The sequence below is a fragment of the Canis aureus genome, chromosome 1 (assembly GCF_053574225.1).
Source record: "Canis aureus isolate CA01 chromosome 1, VMU_Caureus_v.1.0, whole genome shotgun sequence".
NCBI classification, from domain to species: domain Eukaryota; kingdom Metazoa; phylum Chordata; class Mammalia; order Carnivora; family Canidae; genus Canis; species Canis aureus.
Genome location: NC_135611.1, coordinates 38,345,649 through 38,362,798, shown reverse-complemented (window position 1 = coordinate 38,362,798; position 17,150 = coordinate 38,345,649). Strand labels below are relative to the sequence as shown.

Here is a 17,150-nt window from a genome sequence, read left to right as displayed (position 1 = left end):
CGGGTCCTAAACTCTGACCTTGGTCACCTCAGCACTATAAGACTTCAATGAATTTTGCTCTGCTTCTCAGAGGTTTTTGGTTTAGACTTTTAGTTCAATCAAATTAATAAGTACCATAGAAATGTTTCAGATAAAATATTGTGGGAGTTCAGAAGCAGTGTATTTCTAGCTGCAGTGACTAGGAAAAGTCAGTGAATGTGGTAGCACGTGAAAGGAACTTGAAGGATACCAAGACACTGCAATAAGAAATTTCACTATACTACTTTACCTTAAGAGAGAAATTGCATACTGTTCTATATTCAGTTCCAATATAGCCCAAACTTTTTGAAGAGTATCTGCAACACTGGAATTTTCCTTTGTGTCTGAAAATAATAATTAAAAATAGCAACGTAAAAACTATAAGATGCCTGAAAGATCATTTTGTTCAAAGCCCTCCCCTTGCAGATAAGGAAGCTGAAATTCACAAGGTGATATCCAAAGTCATGGGCTTTGATCACAGCAAAATCATGTTTAAAATATAAAGCAATTATAAACTTCTGGTCGAGAGCTCTGTTCACTAATTTATGCTGTTTCCCTTCATCTTCAGTTTAAAAATCATAAAGTGTTGTTCTAATTGAAGATTCTCATCAAAGAGTTCACAACAGGGGATCTTTAATCACACCAAAAGTTCCTTATGAAAGCTCTTACGCCAGAAAAAACAATTCATCCAATTTTTCTAAAAACCAATGGCTCAATCCCATAATCCATGTTGGTTTAGGAGTAGATGATTTGGTAAGAAAAATACAAATCCATAGTAAGTGGCTCAAATTTAATATGCCAGAAACTAATTTTTCCCTACTTACTCTATTTCAATTTCTTCATAGTACTTACCAGTATCTGAAATTGATATCTCAAAATATTTACTTGTCTATCATATGCCTAGCATCCTAGAACACAAGATTCATCAAAGCGGAAACTCTGTCAGTTTAACTGACTTCAATAAAGTCAGAATTTAGAACAATGCTGTGCACACAAGTTATTCAATAAATATGCACTGAGTGAAAGAAATGCAAATACTATTAAAAACATTATTAAGTTATTCAAGTTTTTGTTTCTAAAAAAATCATTGTTTAAATATAATTTTTACAGCATATGTGGACAACAAAAAAGTATATTTTAATATATATTCAATTTGATAAATCTATATTTACTTTTTCTAATAGAATAATATCAAAATCAAGCAACAGTAAATTTTTCTATCACACAACTATCCAATGCAGTTTACTTATTTTATATTTGTGTGTTTAGAGTTTTCACTGCTGAGACAAACATTTTGATCATTCTCATTAACTACTTCAAAAAGAGACACTTAACAACAAAATTCAAAGAATTTTGAAAAATTCCAACAGAATTCAAAGAATTTTATTGGAAATAAGACTTTCCTTATGAAACAAAAATTGCAGAATGAAAATGATTATAATTTTTGCTTCTGCGGTGTTTAATTTGAAGCTGATAAAAAACAAAAACTTTTTCACAAAAATAGTTTTATATATGAAAATAATTTGAGAAAATGCACTCATAATTTGACTTCATAGATAGAATAGCTTTCAAATGCATTCTGTGCTTTCTAAATATATGACACATGGACACATGAAAGCTTCTTTCATTCAACTCATTCATTCTTTTACTCATTCCTTCATTTCTTTCTTTGAAAAATGGTCTAGAGATGCAAAAATGACTTAGCTAAAGCTGACTGCTGTAGCATTCTACTAGACATTGGAGATACATAGAGGGAAACATTGGTTCCCTGTTTTTAAAGACTCATGATAGATTGGGAAAACATAGCTGATCATTCACTGATTCATTATTTCTTCAGCACAAATTTGTTGTGTGCTTACTCTGCCAAGCATTCTGGGAACAGAGAGTGAGTGTGCTGACACTCATTCTGACCTCAAGGAATTTCAATATTTATAGAATTAAAAAGAATTAGCCAAATAATAAAGTAAAATAATTCCAAAATGCTTTTCTTTAGCACACAAATATTCACCCTTACATACACAAGGTTCATCTTATAAATGATTGGAAAATGATACCTGGTATTCTAGCTCTCATAAGCAATCTGACATAAGTCCCTCTCCACATGGCTTGAATTTTAATTGCAGCTGCTACCTCCTCAGGAAAATATTCTTTATCACTTACTGGTAGACAATATTTAACATCCACCCATTCCGCTGGAAAGAAAAAAACAAAGCTTGGAACTGAAAGTTAAGTTAAAGTATTTAATCCTTTCCCCAGCTTTCAATGCCTTTAACTTCTTAAGTCCCCTGACATATAAAGTGCCACTATGACAGATTTATCTTTATATTTAATATTGTGCTCTGCAAGTGGTCCTTTTTTGGAATTTAAATATTCTGGAGAAAGGAAACACTACATATTGACACCTGAGTGAGCTACTATTAATTCTTCTGTGAGAGTAGTAAAGGGTTTCCTTCAAAATTGAAAGAAGTTGTTAAAACTGCATGAATAGAGCTTATGGAGAGGAATAAAGGGGAGTTACATGGATCTGAAGATCTTCCCAGAATTTCTCAAATCATACATAAGTGTTAGTGACTTTCATAGTCTTTCAGGGCAAAAACAAATAAAACAGGGATATTCTGGGCTTCCCTAGAAATATGTGAACTTGGGGACACCAGGCAGATCCTTGGAGCCTGTGGGCTTTCCAGAGCACAGCTTGAATTCTCCACCTGTTGGTATAGTCCAAGACTACCTACTCCACAAAAACTTTGAGCTTGCTTATCTTACATAAGGCTAGAAAGTCCTTTGTTGAACAAATATCTAAAATTATTCAGTACCTAAAGAAGCCTCTTCTAAGGAAGAATCGAGCAACTCCAAATCCAAAACCAGAGCACGAAATGCAAATTTAAAGTTGGGAGGAGGTTTTGTTATTTGAACTTTTTTCAATAAGCGCCATAAAGAAATGTGAAAAACCTGAAAAAGATAAAATACATTTTTTATTTTTTTATTCATAGAGATGCAGAGAGAGAGAGAGAGGCAGAGACACAGGCAGAGGGAGAAGCAGGCTCCATGTAGAGAGCCTGATGTGGGACTTGATCCAGGGTCTCCAGATCACGCCCGGGGCTTCAGGCGGCGCTAAACCGCTGCGCCACCGGGGCTGCCCAACGTTAGTACATTTTTTAAACCAAGAAAACAACATTACCTGGCCAGAGAAGCTCTAAAGACCTTTAGATACTCTAAAAATAAAAATGCATATTTCTCAGATGCATGATATAACAGAAGACCTCAAAGTCTCACTCACCCAGCAGGAGACCAGAATTATTTCTCATCTTCTTATTTCTAAATTAATAAAAGTTAACCACTACAACAATGTTTATAATATATGCTCAACCAGAATATAACTGGTTGAAGAGATAGAGTGAGATGAAAAATATGGCTTTATGCTAACGCAAGTTAAATTCTTTATTTCATTGGTTCTAAAATGCCATCCACCATAAAACACACTATTGTCTCATGTGTTACCAAAAAGAAAACACACTATTTATACTTTTTTTTTATCACTTTCTTATTTTCATCTATGAGTATTTACTTCCCACTGAAAAAGCTATTTGGGGTTTATTTAGACAGAGCTTTTTCATCATACAACACACTTAAACATACATGAAAAAATAAAATAAGCTACATAAGCTGGTTAAGTATTCTGAAAACATTCATATTCAAACTCTTACTCTTGCAAATCACTTTCTGAAAAGACTTAATATCTGTATTTTCCTATATAAATTTGTCATTTGTGTTGTCAAGCTTTGAAGATGCTTCATGGCCTGAAGTGTGCTCTTTCATCCCTGGGGTGCTGCTCAAGCCACCACCCCTATTCAGTAGGTGCTGGTGCTGGCTCATTCCTGATCCTACCAAAGAGGACACATGGAAGGTTCTTAGACTAGAACCAGAACACATACTCCTTATTCCAAGTTTTTTCATGGTTTTTATCTTGAAACACTGAGGGATTCCATTTATCCAGTCATACCACTAAAATAATGACCAAGTCTCAGCACATTGCTGCTATCTTACTTTTAGTTATTTATTTGTCCAAAGGGAGTAATGTGCTTGGTGGATGATGTAAGGTGCCAGGGGCATCACTTAAGGTGATTTTTAACCAGCTACTTGCTCTTCTTCTCTCTGTCCCTGTGCCCTGGGGGGGATAGGGTGGTGTCAGTCCAGTGTAGGGAAAATCCCCGTCCTTTCATGTTTGAGAGGCTCTATAATGTCATTTAATTCTCTCCCACAAAGACGAGGCATTTGTCAAACTATATACATATTTCTTTTGAAGCAGTGACAATACGAACCCTATGAACAAGTCCATGTGTGTGCAGAGAATCCTGAAGGCCACCTGGCCAACAATGATTGTAAAGAATCACCAATTAAAAGACACACTCTGACTTCCTTCTGATGAAAACAAATGTGCATCCTAGAATGGTGAAATCCAGTGCCCTTCAAAGACATATGACCATTGTACTTCCTGCTTAGTGCACATCTTCTGACTATTCCTCACCCCTCCCCATATGTTTAGAGACAGGGATCTAATCTCATAATCTATATTTGTAACTGCCCCATTAGCTAACAATGGTGAGTAAAACTGCAAGCAACCACCTAACCCAAGCTGAGCAAATCATTACTTTGGTTGAATAACTTGAAATCAGGATCAAGAATTTCTAAGCTGGCCTCATATGGGAAATTGATATAAGTCAGGAGTCAGTTTTTCTATGATATGAACTTAGGAGTCTATAAGGAGAAAAAGAAAATGAAGAAGATAAGTTCTAAGGGCTGTTTATCCCCTCTTTGAAGTTCCTCACTGAGTCGTTCCTATCTTTAGGTGTCAAGATTTCCCTATATCCTTAAAATAAATTAACACATCCAGCTCCTTGTTATGACTTTAATCAGTTAGATGTGTTTTGTGACATGTTAGTAAAATGTTTCAACATCTAAGATGAAAATAAGAAAAATATATGATTACGTTAATTTTCCTACTCTGTGTTACATTTAAGTGCTCAGAGTCCTTGATCATGTTGATGTTACATCACTCTGGGTTACATGTGACTGTTGATGACAGCAGTGAACTCAGACCTGTGAGCAGAAAGGGGCCATTACTCTGACTTCCTGATTAACACACATGCATGCTAGAGAGTGGGTATTAATCCCTGCAACAGATGCATGGATTCACCACATCAGTGGAGATTTTAGGGATCCAGAGGACTAGGCATGCTGGGATATCCTCTCAAATGTAAAGGATAAGACACTGCAACTAAAAAAAGAGACCAATACTTAATAGTCTTCCCCGGAGTTGGTGATAGTATATTCTGCTTTGGGGAATATTATTCTAATGCACTTATTGAGTGACTTAGAAGGCCATCAGCTTTAAGTGGGATCCAAAGCAAGAGAAAGATCTGTAAGAGATTTGAGCATCCCAGGAAACAAAAAAAGATCACCTGGTCCAATTCTGTTGTAAACATGCTAATGAAAGAGCTCCAAGAAAACACACTAATGTTATTTTCTAGTGAAAGAATCCTTATCTATGGGATATTTATAGTATGCTGCACTAGATCCATCTGGATTTATGACAAATTTGGAATCTATCAATGTATGGGATGTAGCTCTGAAGAAATGTCACATAACTATGTAATATAAAAGTATAGGGCAGCCCAGGTGGCTCAGCGGTTTAGTGCCTGCCTTCAGCTCAGGGTGTGATCCTGGAGACCTGGGATCAAGTCCCACATCAGGCTCCTACATGGAGCCTGCTTCTCCCTCTGCCTGTGTCTCTGCCTCTCTCTCTCTCTCTCTGTGTCTCTCATGAATAAATAAATAAAATCTTTTTTAAAAAGTATAAAAATATTTAAAAATATAAAAGTATTTCACGGCCAAAATAGCTCCTTTTTATGCAATGCACAAAGGTACCTTACATATTAGATCTGGCCTAGGGACAACAGACTCATGCATAAGTAAACAGGGTGGCAAGGACAGGAATTATGAAGGGTTCCAATAGTTTGGGCTCTTTCACCCAGGCTTAGCTGTCAGTAGCAGAAACTTTAATATGATATCATCCTCTGGGGATTCCAGTCAGCCACTTGGTGGCAAGTTTATGTTGGTGGGCTTCTTTCAAGGAGGGGTAGTGATTTGTCCTCACTAGCATTGACACATACCTCAAGTACAAGTTTGCTTTCTCTTTCCTTGATGCCTCTGCCAGCATCATTATCCAAGGAGTTACAGAAAATCTGATTTACAAACATCATATTCAGCCTAACACTCCCTTGGACCAAGGGTCGCATTATACAGAAAATATTTAACCACTGGAGAATGTCTGGGATTCAATGGTCCTAATATATACCATAGACACAATTGATAAAGGGGCACCTGGGTGGTTCAGTCAGTTAAGTATTTGCCTTTGGATCATGTCATGATCCCAGGGTCCTAGATTGAGCCTCCATCAGACTCCCTGCTCAGTGGGGAATCTACTTCTCCCTCTGCCCCTTCCCATGCTTGTGCTTGTCCTTTCTCTCTCTCCCTCTCTCCCTCTCTCTCTCTCTCAAATAAGTAAATAAAATCTTTTTTAAAAAAAGGAGGGGGGGATGCATGGGTAGCTTAGTGGTGAGTGTCTGCCTTCAGTTCAGGACATGATCCTGCATCCAGGGATCAAGTCCCACATCAGGCTCCCTGCATGGAGCCTGCTTCTCCCTCTGCCTGGGTCTCTGCCTCTCTCTGTGTGTGTCTCTCATGAATAAATAAATAAAATATTTTTTAAAAACTTAAAAAAATAATTGCTAGAATTCCTGGTAAATTGGAATGGCATATAAAATCCTCATTTAAGAGGCCAACCTGAAGATGACACCTGACAGAACTGACACAGTATCTTCTGGGGCACAGTATATATGAACAGAACCAGAAACCAACATGCAGTGATGTATCTGTAAAAGCTAAGTCATACAGGCCTAGGATTCAAAAATTGGAAGTAGGATGGATATCTCTCACCATTATTTCCAGTGGTTCATTTGCAATAATCAGTGTTCTCTGTCCCAAAAGGTAGTTCGCTAAATTGGAGGACCTAATTCCTGGGGATGGATGTCAAGGAATGTTTCCATCTGGGAACACAGTATGATTTACAGTAAACCTAAGTTATGATATATCCCTGGTTGCTTTGAGCTCCTCATTCTGGTATACAAATAGGAAAAAAAAAAGAAACTAATATAATTGGTGTGGGGGGAGAATTTACCCTGATTGTCATGAGGTACTAGGGTTTCTGCTGCATGATGGGACAGGAAGAATCATGCCTGAATTTGCTGAGACACTTCCTGGTGCTTCAGCAGTGAATGATTAATCATGGCCTAGAAAGAGTAAGGCAATCAAGGTCTTGTGCTCATCAGGATTGAAGGTTTAGGTCACCCACCAGGCAACAAGAACAGCTGAAGCTTTGGTTGGAAGAAGGGGAAATCTAAAATGGCTGGTAGAGGAGAGAGATGTTGAATACCAGCTATGGCCTGAGGGCCAGCTGTAGCAGTGGAGACCAGAGCCTTCTTGTCATATGATGATTTAATTATTTGCTTATTTTTAGAGCTTAACACCACCTTAAGCTATCTAGAGCCTCACCTTGAAGAATGGATAACAGAGTTCACTTAAGGGAGGCAATCAGATTGGTTGAAGAATAAATCATGGCAGGTATTTCTTGTAGATTACTCATGCTCTAGGTGAGCAGATACAAATTTCAAAAGCAAGGCTTAGTTCTCTCTATGGAAAATAAAGGAAGAGACACTTTATCTCCTCTTTTCTTAGATATCACTTTAGAAAACTTGCAATTCAAGTTCTTTCTCCTTCTCTTTGAAGTGTATGTAAGTCTTTTTAATGGCTAAATTTTGGGGATTACCTAATATAAGATATATATTTTTTTCAAACAGAAATTATCCTTCTAGGAACATCATAACTTGAACATGCTTACCCTGAAGTGCTGTGCAGTTAGTTCTTTATTCTGGAGGGGTATAGGGTAGTGAGCTGTTTGTAAATCCTTCAGAGCCACAGACAGTTTACCCTTATCTCTGAAGTTAACAATCACATTTCCAACAGCTTTCAAAATTGTTAAAGACTGCTCTGTAAATCGGTAGCTCTCCTGTGAAGACAAAACATAGCAGCCAGATTCACTTTTTTAAAAATTTAAGTCTAATTAAGCTGACAAAAATTTAATTTCTGTTAATATATTAAACTTCTATATAGTTGATTCAATAGTTCTTTATGAAGTGTTTGCTTGATCAAGGCATTTTGCTAGGGGCTGTGATCTCAACAATATAAAACAAGGGATATGATTCCTGCTGCAGTGGAAACACATGGAAAGAACACCTAGTTCACATTGGGAGCCAGGGGAAATTCCTCTACAGTATTAATACCCAGACTTAGTTCTGAAGGGTGTCTAGGAATTAGTTTGATAAAAGTTAGTAGGAGTGGAGAGCTGATAGTGAAGAGTTCAGGGAGACAATGATAAAGATTACAAAGACAAGAAAGTGAACTGGCTCCCTCCTGCTTCTGGGACTGCTATTGACTCTGAGGAAACAATAAAAGCAAAAAAGGAGACAGGGATACCGAAAACAGTATGGAAGTTCCTCAAAAAATATAAAACAGAGGGCAGCCCGGGTGGCTCAGAGGTTTAGCTCTGCCTTCAAGCCCAGGGCATGATACTAGAGACCCGGGATCGAGTCCCATGTCGGGCTCCCTGCATGGAGCCTGCTTCTCCCTCTGCCTGTGTCTCTGCTTCTCTCTCTCTCTGTGAATAAATAAATAAAAATCTTTAAAAATAAAAAACAAAGCTATCATCTAATCTAGCAATCTTACTTTTGGGTATATAGCCAAAGGAAATGAAAATAGGACATTAGAGATAGCTGTACCCCCATATTCATTGCAGGATTATACTCATTTGCCAGGACATGGGAACAACCTAAGTATCCACCAGTGGATGAATGGATAAAGAAGTTGTAGTGTGTATGTATGTATGTGTGTATATATTGAATATATACATATATATACATAATGTGTATATATATATATATATACATGCATACATACACACAAAATGGAATATTATTTAACCATGAGAAGAAAGGAAGTCCTACCATTTGTTACAATATAGATGGATGGACTTTGAAGGCATTAAGTAAAATAAACCATACAGAGAAAAACAAGTATTGCATGATATCATTTATATGTGGAATATTTAAAAACAAACACATAAACAAACTCAAAAACAAGTAGAATGGTTGTCAGGGACTTGGGCGTGGGAAAAATAAGGAAAGGTTAGTGAGAAGATATACACCTTCAACAATAAGATGAATAAGGTCTGAAGATCTAAATGTAAACCATAGTGACTATAGTTGATAGCACTGTATTATACAATACAGTTAAGGGAATAGAACTCAAATGTTACCAAAAAAACGCTGTCACCAAGAAAAAAAAAAGGTAAGTATGTGAGGTGATAGTTATGTTAATTATTAATAACTAGATGGTAGGGATCCTTTTACAATGTTTATGTATATCAAATCACTACAATGTCCAGTTTATATAACTTAAAATTTAATTTGCCTACTTTACCTCAATAAAACTGGTGAAAAAAAAGAAATTGGATATCAAATTGCAAATCTGTAGGTCAAAACCAAAAAGAGAGTCAGTGGGGGGTGGTGGGGAGAAAGAGAGAGAAAGGGAGAAAAAGAACCCTGAGGAATTTGTAGGTTATTTTGGTTGGTGTGTGGTAGGTAATTAATGGATAGAGGAGTGGCTGCCCAGAGCAGAGGGTGCTTTGAGACAGCATTTAAGAGGGTGAAGTTGGAACAAAACTTTGTAAAACTGTTTTTGCTCCTTTCCTAGGGAGCACTATGGCGTCATCATTGCTCCTTGGTTCCCTGCAGAAATTTTGAGGAATGGCCCAGCAGCTATGTGTAAATAGTACAGATTCCCTGCTGGGGTGAGCTAATGAAGACAGATGCAACTGACTTGTCCCCTTAATGCATTTACCATTCTATGACCTTCTTCTCAACCTCCCAAAGCCTAGAAAAAGCCTCTCTCAATGGTGTTTCTCTCTGAGGTGAAACCATGACCAGAAAAGTTGTCTGGTCAAGCAGCAACTCTGAAAGTGATCACGTACAGCTCTGAGGAGCTTGAGTCTCTCTGCTCTTGGACTAGTTTTTCTCCTCTTGCTTCTTCATTAGGACTGAAGAATAATAGGGTCTGACTTTCAGCCTCAAGGATTTTTTTTTTCAAGATTTTATTTATTTATTCTTGAAAGAGAGAGAGAGGCAGAGACATAGGCAGAGTGAAAAGTAGGCTCCCTGCAGGGAGCCCCATGCAAAACTCAATCCCAAAACCCTGGGATTACGACCTGAGCCAAAGGCAGACTCTCAACCACTGAGTTACCTCTGCACCTCAGCCTCAATCATTTTTACAAGATGGAGGAATTGATAACCCCAGGGAAAGATGAGTTCACAGACCAAAATAAGTAGACACCTATGAAGTCAAGTCACCTAAAGAAAGAAGCAAACTGGATAATCCATACTACCTAAAGCAGAATTTTTTTTTAAAGAAAATGAAGAAAAGATAAAACAAGAATTTAAAATAATCAGGATAAATATAATTAAGGGAATAAGAGACATGTACTTATAAGGTGGGCTTACTGATCTTCCTTCTATTAAGCAGGAGGGAGAGGACTGGTGAGAAACAGCACAGCAGAGAGGAGGCAGTCATGGGGAATCCTGCACAACCACTGTCTGAAGAGGCAAGAATCCATGACTGAGCATTTCTGGGCCACAGCAACATTAGCAAAGAGAGCTGTTCCTGAGCCATCTTGTTGCTATATTAACCCAGAGATTTACTGACTGGCTAAGAGGATCCTGCCTTATTAATATGAGGCTGTGCTACATGGAGATGGGTTTGGAGGAGGCTGTAAAACTGAACTGTGTAGTGGGAATGCCCCATGCAAATTGGCCTCCAAAAAGGCAGAGGCCCACATATCTAAAGAAGATGTCTTGTGGATGACATCTAAAACCAAGACAGGGCCTCAGGGGAGATGCTGGGACTATTTACCTTGCTTCTTCCTTCAGGCCCTGTCAGAACAGAGGAGCAAGAGACACTAAGAAGAGGCCAAGAGAAGAGGAGATAAACAAGAATGACAGAATTTTCCATGGATCCTCTTTCCCCGAATCCCAAACACTCCAAATTCCTTAGGACAAGGAAGGGGTAAAAGGACCATATGATACCACATTTTAAACTGTAATGAAAAGGACTGTACTGATCCTCTATTCCCAAAGACCAATATGCTAGGAGACTTAACTGAGATTCTAACAGATGTGAAAGGGGATTCCACAGAGCAGAGGCAGTTGTTGGAGAAAACTAAATTTATTTTATTTGTAGCCCTGCAGAGTTTAACTTATTTATTGTACATGTCACTTGGGGGAATTTCTTATAGAATACTTATAGAATTTCTTATAGAAAACTTATTAGTTTTAAAAGTAAAAACATGGACAAGTTGAATAAAAAACAGGAATATGACTTAGATCAAAATCTGAAAATAAAAAAAATCTTTGAAAATAAGGCACATATAAAAAAAGAATCACAGTTGCTTGCATACTTACTGGCTCAAAGTTGGGTAGTACAACATCTTCATCTCCAATGACAAAAGTCACCATGCTGCAGAGGTGTATGGAATGCCCTATGGGGGAGTATGCGGTGAAAAGCAGCATATGTCTCCTAAAGACAATGGAAAATATATGAGGACCAATGGGCACCTTTGTTGTAGTCCTTGCCTCTATTAGTTGTTTGGTGACAATTTATGCTCAAATGAAGTCAAAGGTTAGTGAGAGTTGAATTCTTTAACACAGACAGGATAAAGACCTTTGAATTAGCACTCTGAAAGAACCATCAGAGATCATGGAATATTATTGTATTACTTATATAGGACATAAAATGGTTACACTGAATGACAAACTTACACATGATGGAGGTATCTTCCCATACACTGCAGTCACATTGCAGGAGACTAAGTCCCGATTTTTCCCTACAACAATAATTCATGGTGCTACAGGGCTTTATAGATTTCAGAGTCATTTCATAGTCATTTCCTCACAAATGCATAATTTTATGTATGTTGTTTGTGTCTCTTCTATCAGGTTGTGGTATCATTTAGAGCAGGGACATTCATTTCCCCTCAGTTACATAGCACTTAGCATATGTTCAAAACAAAACATTCATGCTGATAGGTTAGATACTGTGGGGAAACACGTAGATAGAAAGATATACATAGATATATATATATATATATATATCTTTATTATTCCCTGTTCTTGGTTGTCTTGATGGAGGGGTACTCAAAATAATGACTTCTGGGATAATCTCTCTATGCCAAGGAAGGTGGCCCTCAGCTCGGCTGGGCCTGGGCGACCCCCTCTGGCGCTGCCACCTTCTGAGATGGGCCCACCCCAGGTGGTGGGTGTGGGGATGGGGGGGCGAAGGGGCGTGGTGGAGGTGCAGCATCGCCGGCTGCTCCCCCAAATGCTGCTTGCAGCACCCTTCACCCTCTAATAGCCATACTTAGCCTCAGCCGGAGCCTGGCCTTTAACTTATAAAGTGCAACCTCGTGCTCCACCCTTAGCTCCGGGAACTCTCCATGGACCTTATTTTTATACAAGATTAATAAAGATGTTTGCAAAAGAAAAAAAAATAGGGCCTTATTTTTTTTTTTTTTAAGTGAGAATCTTTATTTTGACAAATAAGTGCAGTATAAAATATTCGGCCTGAAAAGTAAAAGAAACAAAAAAGAAAAAAAAGTAAAAATAAATATGTTTACAAATTATTGTAGAAAGAATACAAAAGGGTTAAAATTCTCAATGAGGAAAAACCAAAATGTGTCCAGTTGTATAAAGGCTCTTCCCGTATAAGAAATGGGGATAAAGCTGAAGACCCAGTTTGGTTTCGCTGCTGAAAAATGTACAAAATAACTTAGAAAAACCAGTCGAGGGATCCCTGGGTGGCGCAGCGGTTTGGCGCCTGCCTTTGGCCCAGGGCGTGATCCTGGAGACCCGGGATCGAATCCCACGTCGGGCTCCCGGTGCATGGAGCCTGCTTCTCCCTCTGCCTGTGTCTCTGCCTCTCTCTCTCTATCTGTGTGTGACTATCATAAATAAATAAAAATTAAAAAAAAAAAAAAGAAAAAAGAAAAACCAGTCGAGGTCAAACGTTGTGAGCCTACTACTAGTACCTGCCTACATTTGATGTCAGCAAAATTGATAACCACAGTGCAAGGCAGAGCAGGCAGTAGGACAACCAGGAGTTCTCCATCCAGGTATCTATTCTGTCAACATTCAAGTAAAAGCTGAAGAAAAGCCCTTAGTGAAGTCTGAGCTCTGCATTTGGCTGACCGGATTTCCTCCATTGTGGTGCTCAAAATACTTTATTTGGCCAGCAAAAACACGGAAGAGCCTGGAACAGCTGCATTTAACAAATTCCTGCTGCCTCTTCCCAACCTTCATGGGTTGGGCCCAGCACCAACCAGCCGTCTTATCAGAAGCTCGAGGTCTGTGTGATGCAGCAGTGTTGGCTGCGCCTGGAAAACCCTATCTGGCCCTATCTCTCTAGGGTAGATGTGAGAAATATTTTTTTTTTTTGATGTGAGAAATATTGAAGAAGTTCTAAGATTTAATGTTTTCTAGGAATACTGGATGCTTGCCACACATTATTTCAGCCTTTGATTTTGCTGTGGGCTTTGCTTTTTCTTTAAGAGCCATAGCTTTTCATTGATTACATAGGAATAACATGATTGGTCTTGGGAAATCCAGCAAAAATATTTATTTCATCTGAAACAGGAGGTACTATTTTGAATTTTATTTATTAAAATCAAAAAACCTTTTTGATTATGCATATTTTCTTTAAAATGAAAAACATGATCTGCTTAGCCAAGTTAATCTTAATTAAAAATAAATCTACAGGTAAGATTAAAAACAAACCACAGATTAAAAAAATAGAAACCATAGGGAAAAAAATGCTGTTTCTCCATTTGTTTTTAAATATCATAGTGCTTCTTGCCAAGGAATATAAGATTTACAAGAAAACAAAAAGATTGTTTAATACATTAATTTTAGGCAATGCTGATTTATTTTATTTTATTTTTTAAAGATTTTATTTATTTATTCATGAAAGACATAGAGAGAGAGGCATGCAGAGAGCCTGACGTGGGACTCGATCCCAGGACTCCAGGATCACGCCCTGGGCGTAAGGCAGACGCTAAACCACTGAGCCACCCAGGGATTCCCGGCAATGCTGATTTAAACCATATTCTTTCATAAGAAATTATCGAACTTTGACAATTCTGAATCTCCCGAAAGAAGATTCACTGAACAGCATTTCTTCAATGTATTTGTTCATAGAATTATTTTTCTGAAGAATCTTAATAACAGATCTGTTTCTTACAAAATCACTTTAGGAGACAATATCTTAAATCCCATATTGTATGTAGTAGCCAATGGTTTACAAGGCTTCAAAAAATTCTTCATATGGGAAAAATAAAGTCACTCCGTACCCAACAGGCAGGCGAACCACTGTAGCCTTGGTAGCATATGTATGAATCTTCCTAACAAGTTCCCGTGGTTTCAGAGATTTCCAAGAAACTGATTCAGCTGTAAGCAATCCAGGCTCTATGTGGGGGCTGTCTTTTGTTAAAGCTAGGAAGAGGGAAAAATGTTAAAATTTAACTTTGAAAGTTTAGCTGGCCTTCACAACATTTTAGTAATGATAATAATAATATCAGGAATTAGATGTTTTCTGAAAATACTCGTAAAACCTGGAGAAAATACTCTGGGTAAATAATTATTGGGAATAATACTGAAGTGAGACTCAAGTCTTCCTCTCTGTCCTATTTTCCTCCTCAGAATAATCCGTCACATAAAGAAACAAGGAACAGAAGAGTTAGTAAGAGGACAGACAAGACTGTCTCATAGGAGTAACCCATCACTTTAATCATCTGAGCACAAATCACAATGCCCCTAGAGATGCAGTTTTAAGGAAGAAAAGCACCACACATGGGATAATAGATTTTCCTAAGATAGTGACAAAGCAATGTGGAAATATCCCATTGTTTAATCTACGTTTTTACTTTTAACTCTCAGCTCTATGTGTAGAAATAGCAAATAATGAACAAAAATTTAATTTTAACATTATATGTTCCTCTTAAAATGAATAAAGAACATAGACTATTCTTCATCAGTAGCAAGACCAAAACACTTTTTAAATTTAAAAAAAAATTGAGACAAAACCGACACGTTATTGTATTAATTTTAGGTGTACCATATAATGATTTGGTATTTGCATATATTTTAAAATGATTACCATGAAAATTTAGTTAACACCCATTACTACACACAATTATAATTTTTTTCTTTTAATGAGAATCTTTAAGATTTACTCTCTTAGCCACTTTCAAATATACAATACAGTGTCATTAACTATAGTGACTCTGGTGTACATTACAGCTTCAGGAATTATTTTACCTTATATTTTTACCCTACTTCCAGATAACACTCAAGCTGAGGATATAAGGGCACAACATTTAGTTAACACCCATTACTACACACAATTACAATTTTTTTCTTTTAATGAGAATCTTTAAGATTTACTCTCTTAGCCACTTTCAAATATACAATACAGTGTCATTAACTATAGTGTTTTAGGACATGCTGTGGCTTAGGAGTTATTAGTATATATACTAAGCTTACACTATTAAGTTTGGCAAGTTTACTCAACAAATATTTATTGTCTACTACTATACACTAGATACCATTCAAAACATTGGCTATAACTGGGTGGAAAATCATAGTCCCTGTGATCAAAGTTGGTAGTACGTTTAATAGTAAGCATTCAGCAAATATTTATGGTACCTCCACAGTGCCAGGTAATATAAATTTGAATTATAGATAATTGGATTTTGCTGTTTACGCTTTGCTTTTTCTATAAGAGCCATAGCTTTTCTTTGATCACATAGGATAAACATGATTGATCTTGGGAAATCCAGTAAAAATATTTATTTCATCTAAAATAGGAGGTAATATTTTGAATTTTATTTACCAAAAATAAAGAAAACTTTTCAATTATGCATATTTTTAAAGATTTTATTTATTTATTCATGAGAGACACAGAGAGAGAGAGAGGCAGAGACACAGGCAGAGGGAGAAGCAGGCTCCATGCAGGAAGCCCGATGTGGGACTTGATCCCGGGTCTTCAGGATCACACCCTGGGATGAAGGTGGCCTAAGCTGCTGAGTCACCCGGGCTGCCCCATATTTTCTTTAAAATGGATAATGTGATCTGTTTAGCCAAGTTTATCTTAATTAAAAATAAAACTACAGGTAAGATTGAAAACAAACCATAGGTAAAACTATAGACTGATAAGAAAAAAATGTTTCTTGATCTGTTTTTAAATAAACAGATTTGGGATCCCTGGGTGGCGCAGCAGTTTGGCGCCTGCCGTTGGCCCAGGGCACGATCCTGGAGACCCGGGATCGAATCCCACATTGGGCTCCCGGTGCATGGAGCCTGCTTCTCCCTCTGCCTGTGTCTCTGCCTCTCTCTCTCTCTCTCTCTCTCTCTCTCTCTCTGTGACTATCATAAATAAATAAAAATTTAAAAAATTAAAAATAAATAAATAAATAAATAAATAAATAAATAAACAGATTTAACTTTAACAAAACAGGCCAGAGAATGGTGTTTTATGCATATGTTCAAGGGGCTGGTCTCAGAGAGAAGCAAGAACAGTCCATCCATGAGAGCAAGAGGGAAGGTGACTAGAATTGTGAAGAGCTCCTTATGGGAAGATGAGGTGGGTCATTCCTGATTTTTGTCTATCTGTCCAGTGAAGATAGCAGTAAGGTCATCCCCTGAAAATGCAAGAGGATGAGAGCAACGGTTGGGGAAATCTGGAGGTTTGAGATAGTCATCCATGAGGACAAGAGCGGGCAGTGCATGAACCAGGGAACCATGTGCATGGCCATACTTAGGGGCCCCTTTGAAATGTGTAGCCCTCAGTTGAAAGTGGGGCTAGCTGACAGGATTATTTTTCCTCCAGTTGCATTCAGCTACTCTGATGCACACAGG

General features: G+C 37.6%; 1 protein-coding gene across 3 annotated transcripts in view; it reads right to left on the bottom strand.

The window, feature by feature from the left end:
• Positions 1-17,150, bottom strand: part of ADGB (androglobin) — a 161,213-nt gene that overhangs the window by 58,279 nt on the left and 85,784 nt on the right. For all 3 annotated transcript variants that reach the window (XM_077896299.1, XM_077896293.1, XM_077896289.1), the window contains exons 18-23: positions 14,585-14,726; positions 11,646-11,760; positions 7,976-8,143; positions 2,832-2,967; positions 2,073-2,210; positions 269-362 (exon numbers count right to left, since the gene is read on the bottom strand). In XM_077896299.1, coding sequence (XP_077752425.1) covers positions 269-362; positions 2,073-2,210; positions 2,832-2,967; positions 7,976-8,143; positions 11,646-11,760; positions 14,585-14,726 — 793 coding nt within the window. The remainder of the gene's footprint in view (positions 1-268; positions 363-2,072; positions 2,211-2,831; positions 2,968-7,975; positions 8,144-11,645; positions 11,761-14,584; positions 14,727-17,150) is intronic.